This window comes from Mustela nivalis (assembly GCF_964662115.1).
Source record: "Mustela nivalis genome assembly, chromosome: 4".
Lineage (NCBI taxonomy): Eukaryota > Metazoa > Chordata > Mammalia > Carnivora > Mustelidae > Mustela > Mustela nivalis.
In genome coordinates this window covers 55,794,609-55,821,237 of record NC_139023.1, presented here as the reverse complement: position 1 = coordinate 55,821,237, position 26,629 = coordinate 55,794,609, and the positions used below count along the sequence as shown (strand labels likewise).

Genomic DNA, 26,629 nt, shown 5'->3' with positions numbered 1-26,629 from the left:
CTCCAGTCCTCCAACCCAACTGGCAAGAAACCTTAATTTTTATCTTGGTTTTGAAGAGCTCTGTCTAGCTCATTGGTCATGAGACTATTGCTTCCTTCCTTTGCTTCATTTCCGTGGGGCTTGTAAGCGGAGTTTACTCAAGTACTCCAAAGCTACTGATAACTATACCCCTTTAGACCTGCAAGTTCTGTCAAGGATCCTGAGGCGGCAAGCACTTATTATAATGATAATGAGATGTGGACAGATCAGAATGAGACAACAGATAAAGAAATATCAGGTTCTTTTCCCTGGCCTTTCTCTAAAGTGCTTTGGGGTTGCAGGAATAATTGGGGAGGGGAGCACTGTATTCTTTGCTGAAGCAGAAACTACACGGGGAGTGCACTGAATATTTCAGAACTTACGAGAGCATCCTAAATCAAGTACTTGCAGAACACAAATCTTAATTTTGTAATGGTCCTGTGAGACATTTTAGGATAATGGGCCCTCAATTAAGTCTTACTGGCATTCCCGGAATGTACTGCAACCTTTTCCAGAAGCTGAGGAGCATTCAAGGGTAGAAATGCTTCCCAACCATCAAAACACTAAAAAATAAAGAATTTACTTCTGCAACAAAAGCTGCCACTGAAACTTTTCATTCAATTAAGAACAGTCCCAATAACTGTAAAAGCCACCTGCACCCACGCTGTGGCTATTTTGTTCCAGATACTGGAGACGCCAAATCAAACAAATCACGGATCCTGGCCTCGGAAATCATTTGCAGTTAATGTGTGCTTCACCTGCTTGGTTAAATTTCTTTTAAAAATAAGCTTCTAGTTCTCAGGGCAGGGAGACCCAATGTGTAGACAGATAATTGCATGGTTCTTTCCATTTGTGAAACTCTAAACTCTAATGAGATTGTAAATTCATTGAGAAAGGGTCAGTCTTATGTTTGTCCTGACACCTGCTGGGGTGACCTAGCCACACAGTAAGAAAATGGTTGATTACAGGACAATAACTGAGAGCATTCTCAGATGGGGGTTGAAAACCCTCCTCCCAAACATCACCACTGACCTTGTGAAGGTTATTCCACTCCCCTGAGCCTCAAGTTCCTCATCTATGAAACAAGGTTACAAATAGAACAGAACCCTGCAGTTTTTTTTTGTTGGGTTGCTTGTTTGTTTTGGAGTATTAAATGAGATGTCATGCGTACAGCTCTTTGGATGGCAGGCCGTAACTGTTCCTGAATTGCAAGCAATTATTGTTATTATTTTATTATTTATCTTGGGTTCTTGCTTAATAAATATCTGAACAGGAATGGAAGTCTCTGAAATTTCCATGAGTCTGGCCAAAAAGAATGATTCTGAAACTGATAGGTGGTGGGGCTGGGCCTTTTAGAGAGGACAGCACACCTTACCTCTCATATACATGGTCCTTGAAGTACGTCCAGTCTGTAGGTCCACCACTCCTTAGCACTCCTGCCTAAGATGTCCACAGTCATCTCCAAGGCCAAACCCCACTGGCTAACGTTTTCTAATGGGCCAATCCACAGCTGAAGACCACAGCTGCTTACATGAGCTCTCCAGTAATTTACTCATTTCAAGGATGTTCTTTCTCTAAGAACCGACCTTGATATGTTGATTTTATAAGCCAAAGAAAATTAGAATATTCTCCAAATGCCCTCCATAATTCCTTTATAGGCTTTCAAATCCTTTTACATATGTTAGATAGTTACAACTAGGATTCTAGAAGCCATTAATGACATCAGAATTGCAAATTATTGACTGTTTGGCTCAAGAACTTCCAGTCTTCAGTTTTTAAAAATATACATGAATTTGCATGCCCTCCTTGGGCAGGGGTCATGCTATCTTGTATCATTCCAATTTTACTATACATGCTGCCAAAGCCAGCACTCCAACTTATTAAATAAGCATAAACTAGGGTTAACACATACCAAGTTACGTGTTCTTTGTACAATCTTCTCTCACAACATGATCCCAGTTATCAGGTCTGATTTCTCCCCTGTTCTAGAACAAGTTTCACCCCCTAGCTTGCCAGCTCTGGGTGGGGAGAGGGCGGGGGGCACTCACCTGTACGAATCATACTCCTCCAACGTGAATAAATTTTGGTGGATGTAAGTTTCGGTGTCATTAATGTAACCCATGAAATTGGACAGCTTATCCTGTATTGGAATCTGCTTGCCTATATTTTCAATATTTGAACCAAGGGAATTCAAGGAACTTTTGATATCTGAAAGCAAAGACACCCAGGTTATGCATTTTTAAACCTAAGGGAAACAGAAACTCTTGTTTCGGAACCAAAATGAAAAGCTTCAACCCCTTTAAGTTTTCCCCATGTTATGCATGTGTTTCAAACATGGAAAGGTTCTACAACAGCACGAATGCAGCCAAGACCATCAAAGAGCAATTACTTAACAGAACAGCAAGCTATGGGAGCTGACTTTAATGACATGGTGCTTAAGTCAAGCCAGAGTTTTCTTCTGCTGCTTATTTCACTAAAAAATAAAATGAATCTGGTGATTAAAGCCTATGGCATGCCTACCATGGACCAGGCACTTTTATAAATGTTAACTCATTTATTTCACTGAGATAGATCTTCTTCCTATTTTACTAAGCGACCTGAGGCCCATCGAAGTTTAATTATTTCTCCAAAGATCTTTTCTTTTTTTTTTTTTTTTCCAAGAAAGCACTAGAGATGGGATTGAATGTCAGGTTTGTCTAACTCCAAAGCTTCCATTAAATGATTTTGAGAAAATAATTTAATAATAAATAGCATGCAGCAACACGGTATTTCATCAGGAACAATTTTTTGAACAAATGACCCCAGGCAACATTTTTGTTAAAATTTGATTTGACTCCTACAAATTGAGATGTGTTAAAGTTCATCTGTGTTTCTCCTATGCAGACAGTGATACATTCCCAATGGTCAGAGTTTCTATTAACATCCATCCTAACCTTTCAGAGAGAAGATAGGTTCTAATTTTCTGTAAAGTGTTTGACCATTGTGATGGGTCCTGGTATCAAAGCTACCCAGGACACAGATGTCATCTAATTTAATGCTCACACGGGTCTGAAGTTGGTGCTACCACAATGATTCTTAACATGGGTGTACTAACAACATGCTAATCATTTAAATGTCCACTGATCCTGAAAAGGAAGATCAATTTCTTTGTAGAAGGAGAAACAAGACTAACTGTTCTCACAATGTGATCCCAGGGCTCCTGGTGAATTTTGGGTTAATGGTAGCATGAATCAAAATGGAATGACATAAAATGGTGGGAATCTTTTTCAAAGGTTGTTCACACAGAGCTCCTAGGAGAAGACTACTATCCACAGTGGCTCTAGTCTCTTCTAAATGTACCTGAAGACCCCAGGATCTTCAACAAGCTGACTCAATGGGTCTCTTCTTTAACTCTTAGATTTCTGAGAGTTTGAGAGATGTGGGATGCAGACCTTTCCTCCCCTATGAACAGTTCCCTCAACTCAGAATCAGGTTCCTTCTGCTTCTCAGGCTGTCCTGCTCTCCCACACCCCACAACTCTCCGGTCTTGACAGCTCGGGTGACTGTACCTCGCTGGTATCCTCTCTCCTCCGATACTTCCCTCAGGCCCCAGTTTGGATGTTGCTTCCTCCAGGAAGCCTTCCACTACTCTTTCCCACTTTTTGAACCACTTGCTTATACCTTGTCATGTTACCAGAGTGTGGTAAATGACATCTGTGTACATGCCCAGTTGAAGGGCAAGGCGGGGATCATGCTTTATCCTTCTCCCATCCCCAGAGCCCAGCAGAGCCTGGCACACAGTAGGCACTCAAACTATGTATGTGGGGTAGGACCAAATGATCAAAACATGGGAGCTAAGGGTTCTTATTTGTTTTGGAAGGACATGAAAATAAGCAGTTGATATTCAGCTGAATGGAGTGATTGATACTCGCCCAGACCTGGGAAAACTCTGGCTTGTGTTGAGGCAATGACAGTGTGCAATGGGCCTCGCTCACGCATACTGCACACCTTGCTTTGCCAGACTTACAAGGGAGGGCTGCACGTATTGGCAGAAGAGGTCCAGAAAGGGGGAACAAAAAAAAAAAAAGTAAACACAGAAATTAGTAAGCAGGTGGCTCTCAGATGTACAACACGTGTTAGCCTTCAGATGCTAGCATAGGAAAGCGTGAACTTTGTCTTTTATCTCCTAATATTTTAAAGTAGAATCTTAGGTGAAACAAAAAGAAAACCACAAAATATCTAAAGACCTGTGATGATAGGATAAAATAACTTTTTTAACCCAAAATCTTAGAGGATTGAAAGAACACTATTAGGGAGACAAAAATAATCAAAGACCTCTAACACAACATTTTAAAACCACTTGGTCAGTGCTCGCTTCGGCAGCACATATACTAAAACCACTTGGTCAACAGAAAAAAGGAAGCACAGAGAAGATGCTTTAAAAGAAGAAGAAGATCTCACATAGCTTCAGAGATTTCTTCTTTAAGCAAATAACCCCTGTCTATTTCCACTGCTGTGCATAGAACTGTGTGTACTGCACTCTTTCTCTGTGAGTTCACCCCGAATACCATACCCTGAATACAACGTGACTCAATCATTTAAGACTAAGGGAATTCTCTCAATATCAGCTCTGCTCCTCCAAAAATCCTAAGCAACCTCAAGAGCCTAAGATACCATTACGGCAACATCAAAAAGCAGATGAACATTTTCTTAAAAAGACAAAATAAAGCCTTATGCATAGTATTCCTGGAAAAAAAATGTATTTTAAGGTTTTTTTTTTTTAAAGAAAATATAATAATCCACAGTTTTTCCCCAGGGAAACCAATCAAAACCTGACCTTCCTAGTTTAACCACAGTTGTCTCTAGTTCTGATAGCTCAGGATGAGGCCTGGTCACCAGAGTGTGGCTTTGACCTTGCCTCTCTCGCCAGCAGGACAATGTGAATCAGAATTCAATAGGATTATCATTTCTTAAAATCTAAATCCCTGTGTGAAGGAGGCACAGTTAAAAAGGTCTGAAACTTATTTAATCTTCCAGATCAGTGAGAGAATTTTTTTAAGAGAGGAAAAAAAATAACGGTTCTTAACAATACATTTTGTGTGTGTATGCTAATCACTTAATGCTTAACAAAGAGAGAAACAAAATGACTTCAAACTCTGACTCTCACCTGATATGATGTCTGTGGTTTGATTTTGCACCATCTCAGGAATATCATTAAAGGATGTATAGCCCTAGAAAATAGTTCAAAGTAAATTGATACACATAGTGAGTAGAAGGGCAATTAACGAGGATTCACTTTGCAGCTTAGCATGGAGGAAAGTAAAATAAAAATGTTAGCAGTCATCTTCCAGCTGACATTGTCACTATATGGTCATTAAAAGACAAACAAAAAATCCCTTCTTAGAGAGGACTTTGTCTTTAAATTGAATCCATCAAAGACCTTGCTAAAAGTTTTTTGCTTTTAAACTGTTAACTCATGTTATCTATACTAGCGTTTCTCAGTCGCGGGCGATTCGGTGTCCCCTCCAGGGGACATCTGGCAAATGTCCGGAGACATTTTGGTTATCACAAGTATGGCACTATGTAGCAGGGACCCAGGGCTCTTAAATATCCTTCAATGCATGGGTCAGCCCCCACCAGAGAGAATCATCAACAGTGTAGACAGCCCTTCAGCTGAGGAGGCCCTGATCTGTGCAATGTTCCATGAGCAGGCAGAAAGTGAGTTTCCAAACCAGAGCCGTACTTTCCAGAGCAATTAGAAAATTAGACTTGGGATCTAGTCTCACCCAACACACAGCTTTTAATGAGTCTGAAGTGAAAACCAAAACAGCCATGCCAAGCTATGTCCTTTAGGGGATAAATCTGGGACAAGAAGAGGTCATTATATCCAAATAACTCAACTGAACAGTGTTTTCTCCAGAAGGGTTTCATTGTGTTTCTTAGTTGTCTGCTGCTGTCTTTAGCCATCTGCTGGGGAACACTGTATCAATTACAACTTGTTATGGACTCAATGTCTGGGCACCCCTGCTCCCCGTTCCTGGCATCACACCCTGAAATCCTAACCCCCTACTTTGAGTGATGGATGGTATGAGGAGGTGGGACCTTCCAGAGGTGATGAGGTCATGAGAATGAAACCTCAAGAATGGGATTAGGGACTTTAGAAAGGGGACCCCAGATAGCTCTCTCCACTACATGAAGATACAATGAGAAAATGGCCATCTGCAACCTGGAGGGGTCTCTCACTACAACTTGGTTATGCTAACCCCCTGACCTTGGACGTCCCGTTGCCAGAACTGTAAGAAATAAATTTCTTTCATTGAGAAGCCACCCGGCCTATGACAGGCTCTTATGGCAGTCTATTCTAAGTAACAGACTTTGTAAGACTGATGGTGCCAGCAAGTTTCCAGTTTAGCCTGGTAACATTGATGCTGGAACAAGAACAGCTACCACTCCTGTCTCCTCAACAGTGACTAAGCCACCAGCACACAGGTGTTTGGATGAGCGTACGTACACCTGACCCCACCGCACTTATCTGCCTTTGGACTTGAGGAGGTCACCCTTTGAAAGAGGTTCTATGGGAGAGGGGGCCTTACAGATCTCCTGGATCAACTCCCTCAATTAACAAATAAGGTGACACCAGGACACAAAGACCAGGAATTTCTTTCTTTTTCTTTCTTTCTTTTTTTTTTTTTTAAAGATTTTATTTATTTATTTGACAGACAGATCACAAGTAGGCAGAGAGGCAGGCAGAGAGAGAGAGGAAGAAGCAGGTTCCCCACTGAGCAGAGAGCCCGACTCAGGGCTGGATCCCAGGACCCCAGGATCATGACCTGAGCCGAAGGCAGAGGCTTTAACCTACTGAGCCTCCCAGGTGCCCCAAGACCAGGAGTTTCTAATGAACTGTTTAAGGTGACACTTAACTTTGTCATTAGATGAGTTTTTAACAGATTATCTGATGACCTTTTTATGCCCGTGCTAAAAGACAGAGTCAAGAGTACCACTATTCCTTCCCTTTCCTGCAGGTCCAGGGCACACTTATTGAATCATAACCTACAAAGAAATATTTACAGTGCACTCAACATATCGGTTGAACAAAGAGCAATAATTGGTAGGTTCTCAGGGAAATGATGATGTTCTACACCAATGTAGCCCTTGCCAATTTTAGGGCTTACACTCAAGTGGAACCAGACACATTAAAGCAATAATTATAATTATGAGGAACTTAACAAAGAATATCTGTTGCACTGTAACAATGCATTGAAAAGGGTTTGACTTGGTCAAGATATCCAGGAAAGATCTCATTAAGAATGTGACACTGGGAGGCATGTGTGTGATTCTGTTGGTTAAGCCTCCAACTCTTGATTTTTGCTCAGGTCATGATCTCAGGGTCATGAGATCGAGCCCCATGTTGGGCTCTGTGCTCAGCGGGGAGTCTGTTTGAGGTTCTCTCTCTCCCTCTCCCTCCGCCCCTCCCCCACTTGCATGCAATCTCTCTCTCTCTCATCGTCTCTAATATAAATAAATAAACCTTTAAGAAAGTGATATCGAATGATTTAAGTAACTAGTACTTTGTAGCCTAAGTGGCTGGGCGAAGGAGAGAGTGGCAGGCGCAGCCCACAGCATGTGTGAATGTGCACAAGGGGGAGGAGACCAAGTGACAGGACTGACTCGCAGAGTGGGAGGGCACCTCGCGTCAGAGTCAGTATGGGGTTCGGCACAACACCCATCAAATTCTGAGTCCCAGGAAGGTGAGATCGTCTTTTGCTTTTTATCTCCAGCATGGTGCTTTGTACACAGCAGATGCTTAACACACATTTCTGAAAGTGCAATGAGAAAAATTACCCGGTGGATAATAGTTAACACCCTTCTTGGCAGCCCTGTTTCCAAAATTTTAGGACTTTTTCTTCCCAGTTACCTCTTTTCTTATGTACTAGTCTACCCTTTAACATGATATAAACAAAAAAAAAAACCATACCTGTTGGACCAGGCTGGACAAATCTGTTCGAAGAACATCATTAATATTATCAATTTGCTGATCCAAGGATGGGAGCTGAAAATTCATAAAACAAAATATAAGTCTAGGTGGATACTGCCAACAATTATTTGTCATAAAAAAGGAAGTCATCTTATATCCAAGTCCCAAAGTCTCTATATTATAGGGTATGATTTAAATTTCTTTTGAACAATAGAATATTGTCTGGGGAGGAAGACATTTACTTCAGAGTCGCCTCTACAGGCATTAAGTTTTAGATATTTGGAGGACTCCTATTGCAGTTAGCAAAAATTAGGGAAAGAAATTTAACACAGATCAATTATGTGTAATCTCACAATTTCAGATACTGGATATTTTTCACTAAAGCATGAACAACCTCTTTAAAGACATGTTTAAAAACAATAAAGCCAAAGGTTATGTTGGTGAGTGGTCTGGAATACATTTCTCCTTGACAGCATTGTACATGGACTTAAAGTGTTCTCTCACCAAGACAAACATCACGGATCTCCTGACACGATGTACCAAGAAGAACACAGTATCACTCTTGCGATATCCCCAGCAAGTATGCATGACTCAAATCTAATCGTGAAGGCACACAGAATAAACTTAAAGTGAAGGTCCTTCTATAAAATAAATGGCCTAGAGTCTTCAAAAATGTCAATGTCAAAAAAGAAGAAAACAGGTGGAGGGGTGCCTTGTTGGCTCAGTCGGTAGAGCATGTGACTCTCAACCCCAGGGTCATGAGTTCAAGCTCCCTGTCTGGCATGGTCCCTAAGTATTTAAATAAATAAATAAATAAATAGGTAAAAAATTTTAAAAACAAACAAACAAAAAAGATAACAGTGGAAGACTGTCCCAGATTGAAGGAACTAAACAGACATGACAACTAAAGACCATGTATGACTCTGGACTGGCCCTTAGACCGGAGAAAGAAAAACAGCTGTATAGTCAGATTTTTTAGGAAAATTAGGAAAATTGGAATATAAACCATGGACTAGATGGAGTTTGGGTCAGCATTACATGTCTCAATTTTAAGAACCATATAATAAAGTTTGTGTACAGTTAGGAAAGGCACTGAAATATTTAGGGATAAGAGGACACATCACCTGCAACTTACTGACAAGTGATTGAGAAAAACACAAAATGCACAATATTTTATAAAATGACAGTATACAAATGACAGTATTTTATGCAAAAATGACAATATGAGTAGTTGGTAGATACACAGATGGATAAACAGATGATGAAGCAAACGGAGCAAAAGGTTGGCAACTGGTGTGTCTGGGTAAAGGGTGTGGACAAGAGTTCCCTGCACCATTCTTGCAAATTTTCTGCATGTTTGAAAGAACATCAAAATAAAAAGTCACCCCCAGAAGACTCAGTCCTATACATTTTAAATGCAAGGGAAGATCCCAGTCTCTGAAAGACTGTGCACTGGTGACCACAGTGATATGCATAACTCATACATACACGTGGAGACTGAAGGTGAAGAATGTGCATAACGTTGGCCCATGAGATAGAAAGGTGTGAAGAGTATAATTATATTAAAATATTTTATTAAAAAGAGTGGTGTGTATATACCACTATCTTCATACATTAAAAATCATTAGGAGACTTTATTTTATCTGTATCTCAGGACTTTGTATATTCAAGTTGTTCCAAATTCCTTCTTTTTTCCACCTAATTTTCTCTTTGGAATATGGGGAATTACCTTATATTTAGGCATATGTGGTTAATATACTAGGCATGTCATTTCAAACTATTTTTTTTTAAAGGTCTACAAAAACACATCTTGCTTCCTTTTTTCTTTTTAAAGCTGAATTCATTCTGAGGTTCCACCAAATGAACTGCAGAGAACACCTAAGAAAGGAGGGGTTTCCCATTTTTCCTTCTGCCTGGCCAGAGCTGTGCCAATGTGGTGATCAGGACACCGACAGAGACCCAGGCCGCCGTTCATCTGACAGGGGTCCCAATGGCACTGCCCTGTATCAAGGTCACCTCCTCACCTGGCCCAGGTTGGTATTGTCCTCCAGCTGGTCGAGAGACATTCTGATGTTGTTGCAAGTGGTAGCCACTGGCGGGACAGAGCACATGGGGTCACTGAGTGACTGCTCCACGTTCCTTTTCACATCACTGAGGCTGGTGTTAAGTTGTGCAGTTGACCTCTTCAGCTCCTTTAAAGTGTTGTTCACATTCAACAAGGCTTCTCTGGTCTCCTTGATTGCTGTGGGGACACACCTAGTTTCAGAACAGAAGCACCCACCAGGCAGGCAGTGGAAACTCGTTTTCATCTACAAGGAACCTTCAGGGAACTGGAGATGGACTTATAACAGACATTGGGAGGCAACCAGGGGAGGAGCCCTCTAGGGGAATACAGGGACACTGTTGGCCTCCTTGCCCAGCTACTCCAGCCGGCTCAGCTTTCCGACCTCAGGGCTCTTCGGAGAAGAAAAAGGAGTAAGAACAAGCCCAGGAATGCAACGGAGACACTGAGTTGCTGCATTCACTGGCCGCCACTGGAACAGTCATGGTAGGAAAAGATGTCACTCCCCTAGCATCGCCCAGTCTTGAAGAGGCCAGCCCTAAAAAGCTAGCATCTTCAACCCTGAGCGGTTTTAACCACATCAAAACTGATCACACCCAGACACATCTCAGCGACAGATATTCAGAGAGCTGGAATTAAACAGAGTAGCAGGTGAAGAGTATGATTTGGGGTTCAGGCGGGTCTAGGTACAGATCCCTTCCTTGCCACTTGCTGGTCACCAGAAACCGATTCCTGAAAGTTCTTTAGTGATTTCCTCATCTGAGCATGGTGAAACCACCACCACATTCATCCTTGCATGTGGGCATCAGAATGCTCAGACAGATTCCGTGATGTCATCGAGTCCATCTGTTCTATTTGGGGAGACTCCCAGCCCAGGACACATTCTTATACTAGGAGATCCTTGATAATTGTTTGCTATCTTCCCAATTTTTCTGAGGTGTAGAACTATGTATTCATGACCAGGGAGGTTGTGAATTACAACCCTTTTCTACAATAACTTAAAGCCACAGGAGTAAAAAATGTGAAATTTAAACAGAGGGCACTGCTCTTCTCCTAAGCCAGCAGGCTCACAGAACAGATGGCAGAGCATCAAGCCACACTTGGGTGTTGCAAGCGAAAATGTGAATGCCCTTAAAAACTGCTTTCCCCAACCTTCCCTGGCAACCACATACAACTTGAGTGAGAAAACCAGGTGCACACACACACACATGCACACACACACTTTAATGCATTGTGTTGTGGGATCTCGCCAGAGGTCTTATCCAAATTCCGCAAACACCTTGTGATAGCATCTTTGGCAAACTATTTCACCTCTGCGGATCTCGGTTTTCTCATCTGTAAATTAGGAAGCTGGTTGGGTCATCTCTTGGTTCTTAGGAGAGTCTATAATTCTCGGCTGTGTCTTAACAGGTCTGCTCACCCAAGATGGCACCACAACCCAGCTCTGATGATTTACCCTGAGTGAGACCTGGGGAGGCTTCCAGGAGTAGACCGTATGGCCATTGGCCCCAAATTTTGTCACCTGGCTTAGATATAAAATCTTCACATCTGCTTCGATCTTTTCTCTTGAATTTTGGTCCAGTCATGTCTTAACAGCATTGGAGATACAGCAGTATTTAAGACTTTGTCAAAGAGCCACTCTGGGAGTCAGTGTTGCATCTCTTGCACTTACCTCCCAGGATTATCAGCAAAGCATGGGCTCATATTAGAGGGTCAATGAACATCTACCATAGCAAAAACAAGAAACAAAGAACAGGGTTGCAACTAAAAACACAGACAGGATGCAAAAGAATGTGCCAAAATATGCCTCCCATCACACAACACACACCTCACATTTTAATGTGGTTTACCTCTCAGAGTCCTTTACATTTTAAGAGAAGGTATTTTAAGGCAAGAGACAAACAACAACAACCTAGAATGATGGGTGATAAAATAAATTGATGGCCCAGAATACGTGTGTCCATTTAAGTACAGTCTGCAGACATTCTGGGTTATGTGTACTATTCCATCATGTCCTAAGAAAGACTCAGAGGTAATAAATATACATTTTTTCCAAAGCCTTCAAAGTATTTTATGTCTATAAAATACCTACTGGGTTACAACTCTGGGAGTCATTCCAGACTTAGCAAGATCACATATATTATGTATCTGAAGTCAGTGGAAAAATATTTTAGATTCTGAATTTTAGTTAATTAACATTTTTACCAGCTCATAGCACATTTCCTTTGTAGTTCCTGATCTGCAGCTTAAAAAAGATTAACACAGATGAATTTGCATGTTTCTGCTATCTCCAAAGCCACTAAACATGTAAGGCTGCAAAGAATTTTTAGCAAAAAAAGTTGTCAAAGCATTGATTCTCAGCCTTTTGGCTAAGATCCAGTGCAGTATCTGTTCTTATCAATTTAATATCTGATATGTCCTCTATCTAAGGACAATATATTAAATGGATTTTTGGAGCAGGGGATGGAATGAGTTTACTCCATCCACTCCACACATCGACCTGGCATTGAAGTACCTCCAGGAATGGTGGTCCCGTCAAGGACAAAAAAAAATAAAAATAAAAATAAAAAGTCATGTCAGTTTATTAAGCATAGTATAAGACACTTTGGCAACACCAGAGGCTAAACTATAACGTGTTTAGCCTGCTTAAAAAAAACAATAAAACTTTAAAACTAATGCAGGAAGCACTGAAGGGAGCAATAAAATCTGTTTTAATGGCCCTTAATTCAAAGGAAACTATAATCCAAACAGTAAAAATGGCCAAAAGTAAAGGTACACAACAATCACATTGCATTATTCATATATTTTTGGAAAGAATTTGCCATTACATAATTTTGGAGCTGGAGAACTCCAAAGACCAATTTTCCAAATGCTGAACATCCTTCCATGGCCACACCAGCACCTGAACTCTAGATTTCTAACTCCTCCTCCAAAGTTACTCTCTGCTGTCTTGCCATGCATGGCACCAAAAGCACCCTACATCTTAACACTCTCCAGTGGTGTTGGGACCTAAGTTCCATCTAGTGTGGACCAGGCCCCACAGGCTTTATAGTTAGACCTGCATCTAAATCCTAATTCTACCACTCCCCAGCTACCTGGTCTTGGACAAGTTACATGATCTCTGAGCCTTACTGTCTTGAGTTGGTAAAATGGAAGTGACTATACCAATCACACAGAACTCTTATGACTCTGAATAGGGTTTAGGAAATGTGCGTGGCATACCTTCAATACTCCTAGGCCCTCAACACTCTAAATATTACTTTATGGCTGATGATTTCTACAAACACTTGCTGTGGACTTTGTTGGTTGACATCTCAGAAGTCATGCCATTGTCTATTGAGATGCAGCAAAACTGTGTTTAGATAACATGGGTCCCACTTCCCACTTATCCATTTCCCCTGTGTACCACTGGTCCAAAGATGGCTGTGGAACCCCGAATGCCCCAAATGGAGGGAAATCTAGTTGAGGAAGAGGAGCAATGTGACTAGTGTCAGCCCTCTTGCAATTATAAGGGGAGTTTGCATTAGAATGATACAGACATTGTAGAGAATGTCTACATCTCTACTGGGTGGGAAAAAAAAAATCTCACCACTAGATCAAGCCTTACCTGAAGCCACCAGTGTCAGTTATATGAGCAAACAATCCACTTAGTTGAAAACCAGATAGAAACAGATTTTCTATATGTGTTGGGGAAATGACACATAATTACTCAAGAGATGTTTCAAAGAGAAGAGAGATGATGGGAGATATTTGATTGTAAAGGTCACAGAGCCAGCCCAAATCAGGAACCCACTGGTAAATGCAAACACACGAAGCTATGATGAGGGGACACAGAGGATAATCATCAAAAGCGATGCCAAAGATGTGGGAAGTGAAGGTTCAGCATTTTACAGGAGTGACAATTCTCCCAGTGAGGGGATGAGCAGCAACCAGGAACCCATCTCCTTTCATTGTCTGTTCCTGGTGGTTGGTTAAGTAATACCTCCTGCTAACCATAGGATGGGGCAGGGGGCGAAGGGCTCATTGACAATGTTGTCAAATCTCCAAAGCAGCTAACTTTGGAACTGCCATACCTCCAATATCTTGTCATGTATGATATATTTCCTGTTGTTTAAGCCACTTAAAGGGTCTTTGGTATTGATATCACATCAATGGCACCTCCAAAAGACCTCTAAGAATCATCAGCAAAATTCCCAAAGCAAATAAAAACAACTATAATCTGATTTAAATAGGTAGATATATACACAGAGCACATTAAGGGTAACTAAAAAAAAATCAAATGACTACAACACATTAAAAGATCAGGATGCTTGTAGTCAAAAGGAGTTGCCTAGCGACTGAAGCAGGACTATGAAAGAATGTAATCTGTTTTCGCCTCCATCACCAGCAAAGTTACAGTATTCTACACTTAGAAAATGAAGATAAGGTCTGCGGGCCTTTATTCACTCAAGAAATGATCATTTTCTCTGAGCCAGATACTGTGTTGGGTGTCTCCAAACATAAGCTAGGGAAATTAAGAAATGAACAAATCAGTAGGTCAAGGAAGCATGTGCAGGACAGGGATCTGAGAGAGAATTATGCCTGCAGAGACCTATGGTAGAATAAAGGCTGAGATTCATAGCTTGGAAAGGAAGGTTTGGGGGTTGGAGGGTTGACATGGGATGTGACTGGAAGCATGGGAAGGGGCCAGGTATGCAAGGAAGGAAGGAAGGGGACATGGGTGTTTACAGTCACATCCCTTCTCTGGGCCTCAGTTTCCTTGCACTGGAAGGACGTGGCTCATGACCAGGGAAGCAGGTGTCAGGGAGGCATCTAAGCGGCACCCACAGTGGAGCACATGCCTTCAGTTGGAGGGTCAAGGAGAAGAGCAAGGAAAGACTAATCAGTTGGTTAAAATGAATCTTACCAACTCCTGGCCTGTTCTGCATGTCATCCTGTTTTCATGTCTTTGAACTCTAAGGGGGGGTGGTGAATGGCAGGGAAGAATGTCAAAAGGAATGAGCGTAACTTTCCAACTTCAACACATGCCCTTCCTTTGTGGCCTGTCTTCTTGGGAATCCTGGCTCATGGAAGAATTCACAGTGGAAGGATGACAAATGTAAGACACAGATGAACGGTCCTCTCTACCAAACACTTAGCACAGACATCTCCTCCACATTTGGAAGGGGCTCACAGTCTTATTTTTTCACTGCAATTGAACATGTAGTTTCTTAAAATCAGTACATCTGCTCCCTTAGATCACAGACTGTGGTATCTTAAGATATCTCTACAGATTCCTCTTTTCCCAAAGTTGTTCTTTCCAGGAAAAAGGAAAGCATAACCAATAGACCCCCAAAGACCTAAAATTCTCGAGGCTACTCATCTTCTGTAGCAAGAGTCAATAAGCTTTTTCGTAAGGGGACAGATGGTAAATACTTCAGGGTTTGTGGGCCACATGGTCCCTGCTGCAAATATTGAGCTCTGCTGGGAGATGACCCCTCACCGAAGAACACAGCTGCCCTCCAATAACGGTCTTTACAAAAACAGGTGGCAGGCTCCTAGCAAATGCTGCTGTTATTATTTCAAAGGATTTGGAGACCATTAGTACAACCTCTTTTACACAAACTTAAAAACCAAACCAAACCACTGTGATGCTGTTTGTCTTTACCCAGCCTGTTGGCATGCCCACAACTGGGGAATACAAAGGGAGCGTGATCCTGGGAAGCAGGAGACTTCCAGTGGGATCCCACTCTCGCCCATTTCTGGAGTGATGCTTACCTTCCGCCATGGCCTTGATATCATCAAGCACGGGCGTGACTTTGGGTCTTAGCTGTTCGTGAATCCCACCTCCTAGCAATGGCTTAATATCTAAATGCAAGGAAGCAGAAAGGGCTGTGAGAGTAGGCTCCAAGGAAGTCCTCATCTCTTAACCCATGTTTTCCTTCCTCTGCAGGATGTCCCCCTTGGAAAGTCATGTGGGGTCTCTCTTGCCCTGAAAACACCCTTTTCCTCCTCGACCTCGTTTAGGTGTTGATTCTTGGGGGAGATTTCGCCACGCTGTTCAAAGTTTGCACACCAGCAGTCAGTCCCCCAAGAAAAAAAGCAATCAACACAGGTGGGTTTTTAATCCTACAGGTGACCCCTGATGATTTTGCAGGGAGATGAGCCCATACAGAGACAGCGAGAGTGGCGCCCCCCAGCGCCTTCCCCAGGAGTCACACCCAGCGTCTCAGGGTGGAGGGCATGAGCTCCTTGCTGCGTCCAGGAGCCTCTGGGCTTGTCTCCAGCTACTGTGTGCATCCATTCGCAGGATGTGTCCTGTGGTTTCAGGAAAGCCTAAGACAGGTGACTTTGGGGTCTGGGAACGCTCCAGGATATTTCCACATAGATTGATAGTAATCGTTCTTTGCTTTATGCCATTTCAGAATACAAGAGTATTTACAGGAACGCTCAGTTCCTGGGTAGCGGGAAACCTTAGAAACTCAGGGTTTATAAAGTAGAGCCGTGTGTCTCTGATCTCTTCAGTGAGGCCAGGGCTTCCCAACAATGACATTTATGGATGTTTCGAGCTGGATAATTCTTCATGGTGGGGGCTGTCCTATGCGTTGTAGGGTGTTTGGAAGCCTCGCTGGCCTCTATCCAAGCAGGTGGGCAGCACTGTCTCCACCCTCACCTGTTGGGACAACCACAATATCTCCAGGTGTTGCCAGATGTTGCTTGGAAGGCAAAACAGCCCCTGGGGGAGAACCACTGAGGGAGGCTGTGTGGAACCTCCTCGGGGGCCTGCAGGGGCAGCACTGACCGACCCCAATTTCTGAAGCTCACTGGCTTCTCTGGGGAGCCCAGCTCCATCCGTGACCCTGAATCTGACAGAGACCCATTTCCCTCATCACCTGGGGAAGGCAGAACAAGCACAGGGCCACAGGAAAGCAAAAGCATTCTTACCATAAAGGTTGGATTTTACTCATTGGGTAACAAGCTGCAAATTGTCCATAACTCTAGGGAATTGTTCTACTTTGCCCCAGCTTTGATGCAGAAGTTGTAGAAATGGCATATTGATCACTTAGCTCATGTTTGATGGGAGATGGCCAGAGTCTCTTCTAGCCAAAACCAACCAAACAACCAATAAACCAACAAACCAACAAATGAAGTTGGGGCAACTTTAAGTTTTACTCACTATCCAAATCCGAGAATGCCTTTTTCTTTGTGGTTGCATACTGGCTCAGCACATAGTTGATTTGCTTAAAAAAAAAAAAAAAAGCATGAAACTCTTCTAAAGTCCAAAGCCACAATAAAGAGATCTAACAAAAACCATCTTGAATCAGAACATTTTAAAAAGAAAGCAGGTTCCTAGAGATATTTATATTTTCTGATACCCAGACTTCTTAATACTCCAAACCTTCTTGGCTTGGGAAATAGGATTTCTAATTTCTCCTGATTCTGTGCATTGGTCCTGGGGGCGGGGGGGGGGGCTGGGGACAAACAGGCCCCTCCCCTGACATGGCGTCTCATCTTTTCCCACCCAAGTACTAACCAGGCCCAACCCTGCTTAGCTTCTGAAATCAGAGGAGATGAGGCACATTCAGGGTGTCTGGCCGCAGGCTGTGTCCTCTCATCTTCTAAGTGGCCAGCCTGAGTGTTTTCACACCATTCTCTCTCAGTAGCAAGAGAGCAAAAATGAATACTGTGAGGTCTCTTGAAGCGTGAGGTCAGAGCTAGCTCAAGGTCACACCCACTGCATTCTTCTTATCAAAGCAAATCACAGGCATGGACCAGATTAAGGGGTTGGAAAGAGATTCATCTCTTCAAGCAAGGGACTAAAAAGAACTCGAGGCCATTTGTAATCTACTGCATTAAGAACAACCATTTTACTCAGTGGTCACTACTGAGCTGGCCTCCGAAGATGCTGCTTACCCTCCAGTCTTCTGGGCCCTAGCGGACCTGCTTCCCCACACCCTCCGCGACACTGGGTGTTACCGTTGGCTGAATAACCATTGCCAATCCTCTCAGTGAAAATGTACACTAGTATTTAAATTTTCATTTTTCCAACTACTTGAGTAAGGTTAAATAGTTATTATGTTTGGGCCAATTATATGTCCTCATTAAATTAATTCACATTCTGCCCATTTTTTATACATTTATTAGACCTCTTCATTTATTTTGAGCTAGATAAGTTTCTCCCAAAGTTATGACAATTTACAATTCTTCCAAGATTCTGAAAGCAATCCCAAAGTTCACCAGCCATGACTGCTATATATAATGTTGCCACCTTTTTAGGAAAAAAGTTTTACTTTGAAGTCTTTAGAATGGTGGCTAAAAAAATAGGAAAATTTATTCACAGATGGGGAAAAAGAAACATTTCCCTCTTATAAAGCTGTGAATAAAATTAGCTTCTCTAACCTCAAGATTAAAAAAAATAAAAAATGCTTGCAGTTTTTGCTCTTTTCGTTCCAAACCCGTTTTTAAAAACTGGTACAATACCTAATATGTTAGCATTGTTTAGAATATAACAAACCTAGAAGAGTACATCTCTGTGTGGAAAGGCCCATGGATTCTGGTGAAATCTGATTAGGGAATTGAACAGGAAGGCATTTTTCTCCTCATACTGGTACCTATGAGCTCAGCATCAATTATTTGGGCTGGTTTCTACTTAGGTATTTTAAAAAAACAATATTTTCTACAAGCAAGACATCACATGCTTCTGGGATACGGAAAAGTGTGCCATCCAGCCATACTGCTCCCCTTCTCCCAAAAACAACTTCTGTGTTTTTTGTATGCGTGTATGTGGGCACGAGTGTGTGTATCCCCTTCCCAAGGATTTCTACGCATCTATGCAAATAGGAGCAAATGGGTGTTTATAAAGCAGGAAACTCTTGAAACTCTTGTCTCATGACAAGAGTAACTTCATGTAAACCACGCATAGTTGACTATATTGCCAAGAAGAAAGGACAATGGCACCTAAAGATTTTTCTTTAAAAAAAAATCGCGAGACCCATAAAGTAGTTGAGCAGTTATGTAATAAATACTATAATTTTATGTTATACCTTAAAATAAAGTAATAAAATGATGACACCTGTTCTGAAATGACATGTTTGTCATTTTCTAAAATTTTTTAAAATGTCATTTTAAACATCACTCCCTGGGCCTTTATTGCTTCATCTACAAAATTAAAATGTAGCACCTGTCTGCACTGATTTACTGGGCTTCTAGAAGTCCAAATGAGATGCCAGATATATACAGGGACTCAGAAAGTCCCCAAACACCAGGTGTCATTGTGGTTTTTACCGCTGGTGTTCCATTCAGGAAGGTTCTCAAGTCTTTCAAGTTGCTGTCTGCCAACTTCCGAGTCTTTTCAATCTGGGTCCTCAGGTGTTGGTTGGCCACAAAGCCATAGATGATACCCACACTGCCAGAAATGGAAAAGAGAAGGAAGGACATTTATTACATGACGTGTGGTCTTCTGGCCAGGCACAGAGCAGCTCTGCAGATACAAGGGGACCTATGTCCTCGTGGGACCCCCCAGGACGGCCGGGCCTTCCCCCACACCTGGCCCCCTCCCACGGCTGCAGCCTTTCTGCCAAGATCCCATAACCCAACATGTGGACCACAGCATGGGACTCAGCCCTCTCACAGGAGACACACATTCATTTAATATATATTGTTCTGTTGAATATGAATCTTACAAATGGAACAATGTTCCCACTAAATGGGTGGAGGGAACAAAAGGAGCAAGGCTCATAAGGCTGTGTGTGCAACAGGGCGCCATTCCTGCACACTTGGGAATGTGGGTACACACCGTCTTGCTCAGCATGCACACAAACACAGCCTGTGTGCATACCTCTGCTCCCTTCAAAGAAGACTATCAGGAAAAATACCAATATGATGAGGATGGTTTGGGCTTCCTAACATTTTTTGCTCCCTCTAATTGTCCTTATTACTTTTTTTATCGTCCAGGTGAGTTACTTCAGCGTTAAACTGACAAATGAGACGCTGCAAACAGTAGCACACACACTGTATCGATCTATTTTGTATAATGTACAAAATCAAGAAACCAACGGTGCTAAAAGTCAGTGTTTGTACTTGAGGAGGAGTGGCTAATGACATCATCGGTGTGCTCACATTATTCAAATTGATGCCTACGTACTTATGATATGGAAACTCCTCTCTACATTAAAGATTTTCAAAAACACCGTGAAAGGCATCTTGTATGACAAGTTATTCTACGTGAAAAATAAAAACACAGTTTCCAAACCATCTAAAATGTCCGCATTTGATAATTTTAAAGGCTCTCTTACTGTCAACTAGTTACTAAATTAATTTGACCAGTTGGTTTGTTTTTGTGTCAAAGCCTTCCAACGTTAAAATGTTACGTTGAAAATTGCTAAATACCGGGGCGCCTGGGTGGCTCAGTGGGTTAAAGCCTCTGCCTTCGGCTCGGGTCATGTTCCCAGTGTCCTGGGATCGAGCCCCACATCAGGCTGTCTGCTCCGCGGAGAGCCTGCTTCCTCCTCTCTCTCTCTCCCTGCCTCTCTGCCTACTTGTGATCTCTGTCTGTCAAATAAATAAATAAAATAAAATAAATCTTTAAAAAAAGAAAGAAAGAAAGAAAGAAAGAAAGAAAGAAAGAAAGAAAGAAAGAAAGAAAGAAAGAAAGAAAGAAAGAAAGAAAAAAGAAAATTGCTAAATACCAAAGCCCTTCTGGATTTAGCCACTAGATGGCAGCAAGGAATCACCTAAACTTCGGACAACGGTATTTAACCTACAGAAATTAATGACAAAATTGTTCGTTTGTAACCATCCAATGGAAAGTGTGAATAGGCTCTATAACAAAGTTTTGCAATTTAGACAAACTTACTCCCAGGCAACTCCTCAGTCGGGAAATGGGGATAGTCATTTGCCCTATTTACAGCCATGGTTCATTCCAAGCTGCATTGGTTCATTGCTGGTCTCAAAACCTATTTTCCCATTGCAGTATTACATGGGTACATTAGGTTTTCAAAAATAATAATAATAAAAAAAGTCTGTAACACACACTCTTGAACAACAGTTCTTATGGTTAACAAGTTGCCATGGAATGGAATGTGACTTAAGGTAGGAACATAAGACGTGGGTTCTAACCCTACTGCTGCCTCTAACTCACAAGATGGGAGCTTGAGAAAGTCATTTTCCTTCTGTGAGCTTTGGCTGGTATTGCACAACGGAAAATTAAATTTGATAAGTACTTCTCGAACTGTAAAGGAGAGGGGTTCCTGGATGTCCACAAGGTCTCCAAGAACTTTTTTACTTTATTTATTTTTAAAGATTTTATTTATTTATTTGGGAGAGACCGAGAACATGACAGGGAGAGAGAGCAAAAGCAGGAGAGAGGGGTAGAGGGAGAAGCAGGCTCCCCACTGAGTAGGGAGCCCGATGTAGGACATGATCCCAGGACCTGAGCTGGAGGCAGATGCTTAACCCACTGAACCACAGCTCGAGCCCCTCGAAGAACATTTGCTAAAATTTGGGTTCACGTTGATAGTAATTAAAAAAACAATGGGCATTAACAATAGTCTGTGCCATTTGGAACCACCACCTTACAATCCATCTTTGCCATTCTTAAGTCAGCTTTGGTATTTACCAGACAGTCAATATACCATAAAAATAATAGTTACTCAATGATGGGCTCATGAAGAACAAGGTCAAATGACTTTGGAGTAGCGTTAACAGAAGAAGAGAAAATGTTGGCTTGCAGCAACGCACCTGAAGCTTTATTTGCATTGCCCAGTTTCAAACATTCCACCTCATGATGAGTCAGGGCCACCACCTGAAGACACCTGCCCCACCACAGCATGTCAAGCAGGGGGCTCCCTTCCATTCTCTCTCCAGCAAGCCCATATTATCATTCATCGTGCTCCAGATCCATTTTGTCACAGAAGTAGTCAAAATGAACTTGGAAAACAAACAGGTCTAAGTTTACTTGGCTTTCACTGAAGGGGAGAAGAACCTCCTTGCCTTGAACTCTCAGAGGACTCTCCCTGAAATTCTGGTGGGCTACTCAAGGTTGCTCTATTTCTACCTATGCTTGATTTCCCTAGAAAGAGGGGGAAACTGCTTCTTTGTCAACTTTGGGTAAATGATGGGTCTCTTGTCCATGATGGGTGCTCAATGAAAGTGAGTTTATGGACTGGGCTTTGTTTCATTTGATCCATTTAGAAGATTAGCCATATGTTTGAAGTGTCTAGTTCATAACAGTCTTTGTTCCTTTACTGAATAAATGTCTTTACTCAAAAGATCATCAATCACTAAAATGAATTGCAATACAACTTTGTAATAAAACACTGAATTTCAATGCAATGTATTTAAAAAGATCTACATTTCTGCCAATCAATTATGGATCTAATTAAAATGAAAGCATGGGTCTTTTTTAAAAAAACACACTGCCCTAAACAGAATTCTGGAATAAAGCTCAAAAACTTTCAAAGCTAATTTTCAGAACTATAATATATTGAAGTCTTTTACTTAAATTAAGGATGGCTAATTCAAAGACCTACATGGGCAGGCAGAAACCAGAAAGGGCAAGCATATGGTTTGAACCTCTGGGAGCTGGAGGTCACAGGTGGGAGTCGGGGCAGATGCTCTGTCCAGCAAGTCCCACCATGATGCGAGACCAATATTGCCAGATCTTCAAATTATTCACAAAAATCTGGAAATCTGGATTTTTTTAAAAATGAAGTGCTTATTTTCTTCTTCTTCTTCTTCTTTTAAGATTTTATTTATTTATTTGACAGACAGAGATCACAAGTAGGCAGAGAGGCAGGCAGAGAGAGAGGAAGGGAACCAGGCTCCCTGCTGAGCAGAGAGCCCTATGCAGACTCGATCCCAGAACCCTGGGATCATGACTCGAGCTGAAGACAGAGGCTTTAACCCACTGAGCCACCCAGGCTCCCCTGGAAATATGGATTTTTATGTAAAATTTTCCCTTTTTAAATGTTGTCAACTAATTAAAAAAAAAAAAACCTAAGTACTATGCAAACTCCATTTGTGATCTCTAATTTAAAAATTTAAAAATCCTATTTGTTTATTTAAGATTTATTTTATTTATCTTTTAGAGAGAGAGCAAGAGAGAGCGAGAGAGAGGATGTGCACAGGTTGGGGAAGGGGCAGAGGGAGAGGGAAAGAATCCCACACTGACTTCCCTCTGAGATCATGACCCAAGCTGAAATCAAGAGTTAGATGCTTGGGGCGCCTGGGTGGCTCAGTGGGTTAAGCCACTGCCTTCGGCTCAGGTCATGATCTCAGGGTCCTGGGATCGAGTCCCGCATCAGGCTCTCTGCTCCACAGGGAGCCTGCTTCCTCCTCTCTCTCTCTGCCTGCCTCTCTGCCTACTTATAAATAAAATAAAAAAATAAAAAATAAATAAAAATAAAAAAATAAAAAATAAAAATCTTAAAAAAAAAAAAAAGAGTTAGATGCTTAACTGACTTGAGCCACTCAGGTGCCCTTTAAGACTCCTATTTAAACACAGATAGAGAATAAAGAAGTTATACTTTTGTTGACCTTGATTTACATTACTCAATACAATTTTGAAGCAAAAAAAAAAAATCACATAAATTAATGTTATGGGGTTTTTTTGTTTGTTTGTTTTTTAACAACCATCAGTCAACTATTAGAATAAGCAAGTACTGAAGGAAATTTGCCTCACACAAAAAGGGAATAACATTTCAAGGACTATTAGCAATCTGACATTTGACGTGTGTTTTTATGTAGTACAACAAAATCTCTTGAAACTTTTAGCCAAAGACAGGAATTTTAATTTTTATGACATATTAGTTTTACATCTTCTATATTTTATTATGGAGAGACCAATTTCCTCTCATATATACTTAAAAATAAATACATAAAGCTTCTGAAAACCTAAGGATAAACCTTTAAAATTTATAGCAATTTTCCCCTACCAATTTCCACTGACTTAATGAAATTAGCCCATAAAAGCCAAATAAATGCTTTGTCTGTAACTGATCTCTTATTTTTTAAAGATAATTTTTTAATCTTAATATTAAATAACTATCCCCCTCTCATTCACATTAAGAAAGTCTCACGATTTTCAGGCATGCTAGCTCAGTTTCTATTCTAGAACCTTGTGGTCTCAAAGCCAGGAATTGACTATCACAATCCTAATACAAAAAATGAATTTTGAAAATAGTCATCTTCCTGACAGAGACTGGGATTCAATTTTCACCATGGCAATTGGCAAAAGCTGACTTACTGTACTCAGAAACTTAGAAATACACTGGAAAAATAAAGGTATGGCTGTTTGATCCTGTTTGGTTGTTGTCCATCACTTTTCTGGAATTCTGAAAAACGCGGTGATGACAAAGCACAAAGGAAAGAAAGGAGAGGAAATTTGGCTTTTTCTGGAGTCAGACACATCTGCTGGAACAGTCTACAGCAAGAAGTGGAAATTCAATCTTCTGCTGATGGTCAAACAGACTTACATAAACATATGTCAACGTCTGTGAATTCGAACATTCCATAGCTGCCTTTGGAAAAGCTCAGAAAGGAACATGACCACATAGATTCCATGTATATGAGGGGACCTTTCTCCTTAACACCTATGCCTTTCCTAATCAAAAACAAACATACATTTAATTTGTTTCAAATTAAAAGAAGGATGGATGGAAAATAAGAGAACTCAAGATGAATTTAAAAACCAACTTCCGGATTAATTGTAATGTAGCGTAAAGTCGCAAAATGAAATTGAGCCTGGTAAAAGGCAAGTAGATTGCTCTAGGTTTATCAAAGTGTTTTTAAAAAATTTTATCCAAAGATTTTTCATCAATTGTATCCAGTCTCTGCTGAGGTCAGTTGAAGACAGAGGCTATACCTCTTTTTCTTTCTCTGTCTGTCTTCTAGCTTTGTTGACATTCTTTTGCTTCTTATCTTTTTTAGATTTTTATTTTATTTTATTTTAAAGATTTTATTTATTTATTTGACAGACAGATTACAAGTAGGCAGAGAAGCAGACAGAGAGAGAGGGGGAAGCAGGCTCCTCACTGAGCAGAGAGCCCGATGTGGGGCTCGATCCCAGGACTCTGAGATCATGACCCGAGCCGAAGGCAAAGGCTTAACCCTCTGAGCCACCCAGGCAGCCCTAAATTTTTTTTTAATTAACATATAATGTATTATTTCCCCAGGGGTACTGGTCTGTGAATCATCAGGCTTACACATTGCAGAGCACTCACTATAGCACATACCCTCCCCAATGGCCATAATTCAGCCACCCTCGTTTTTGCTTTTATGTTTGTTTGTTTATTTGTTTTTAAGAGAGAGAGCAAGAGAGAGCAGGCCCTTGAGTGTGCAGGAGCAGGGGGGATGGGCAGGGGGAAGACAGACAGAATCTTCTGTAGACTTTACACCCAGCACAGAGCCTGATGCAGGGTGCTGCTCGACCTCTTGAGATCATGACCTGAGCTGAAATCAAGAGTCTGATGCTCAGCTGCTTAGCTGACTAAGCCACCCAGGTGTCCCCCTTTCCTCTTATTTTATCTAATATGACTTTGTGGACATACTTTCTTCTCTCTTCTATCTAATCGTCACATAGAAATCTTTGCTTTCCCCAGGACTGTAATCTTTTTGCCTAGTTTTTGTTGTTGTTATTTTTTAGGTTTTTTTTTTTTTTTTAAGATTTTTATCTATTTGAGAGAGAGAGAGGGTGAGCATGAGTGAGCTGGGGCAGAGGGAAAGGGCAGACATCCTGCTGAGCTTGCAGCCCAATGCTGGACTCTATCCCAGGACCACTGAGATCATGACCTGAGCCGAAGGTAGATGCTTGACTGACTGACCCACTCTGGTGCCCCTCTTTTTAGCTAGTTTTGATTAGTCTGCCAATTCAATTCATCATGTCGAAAATACTTGCAAACCAAGAGAGGTTTCAAAAGAAAGACATCATAATAGCTATTCCAAATTTACAAATGCAAGCCAAGAAGTTTAAACTTCTGGTGTGAGTTTAAGATAAACTAAACAATGTCAAATACTACTCTTACTTAAAGCTATTTATGATTTATATAGAAATTCAATAGATTATTGTAAAATTTGTTTTAAATTGTCACTTAGCCTCAAATAGGTGACATTGAAATTTGAAGATGTGGTTTTTAAATTAATAAATTTTACTTGAGTGGGGAAACATTTTTTAATATAATTTTAAGATTTTTATATATTTATTTGTTTGACAAACAGAGAGATGGAGAGAAAAAGTAAGCACAAGCAGGGGGAGCAGCAGGCAGTGGGAGAGGGAGAAGCAGGCCTCGTGCTGAGCAGGGAGCCTGATGTGGGGCTTGATCCCAGGCCTCTGAGATCAAGACTTGAGCTGAAGGCCAACGCTTAACCAACTGAACCATCCAGGTGGCCTGCCCTGGGGAAACATACCCAAACTGAATGTAGAGAAGGCTATAGAGAATCACAGCCTGTCTTTTTTTAAAGAATTTTCTAAACTGAAATATCCCTGGGAGAAAAAAAAAAAAAAAGAACTTATCTAAATTTATTTGATGGATCGGAGTTCTAAAGAATAAAAAAAAGAAAACCCCAGTAGCATTCATTTTACATATAAATGAAAGCCAAGTTTATTTCTGACTTTGTAG

General features: G+C 41.3%; 1 protein-coding gene across 23 annotated transcripts in view; it reads right to left on the bottom strand.

The window, feature by feature from the left end:
• PROM1 (prominin 1) overlaps positions 1-26,629 on the bottom strand; it is a 136,831-nt gene that overhangs the window by 26,539 nt on the left and 83,663 nt on the right. For all 23 annotated transcript variants that reach the window (XM_082728709.1, XM_082728710.1, XM_082728700.1 and 20 more), the window contains 7 exons: positions 19,299-19,419; positions 17,191-17,254; positions 15,792-15,881; positions 9,997-10,214; positions 7,973-8,047; positions 5,165-5,228; positions 2,067-2,226 (listed from right to left, as the gene is read on the bottom strand). In XM_082728709.1, coding sequence (XP_082584835.1) covers positions 2,067-2,226; positions 5,165-5,228; positions 7,973-8,047; positions 9,997-10,214; positions 15,792-15,881; positions 17,191-17,254; positions 19,299-19,419 — 792 coding nt within the window. The remainder of the gene's footprint in view (positions 1-2,066; positions 2,227-5,164; positions 5,229-7,972; positions 8,048-9,996; positions 10,215-15,791; positions 15,882-17,190; positions 17,255-19,298; positions 19,420-26,629) is intronic.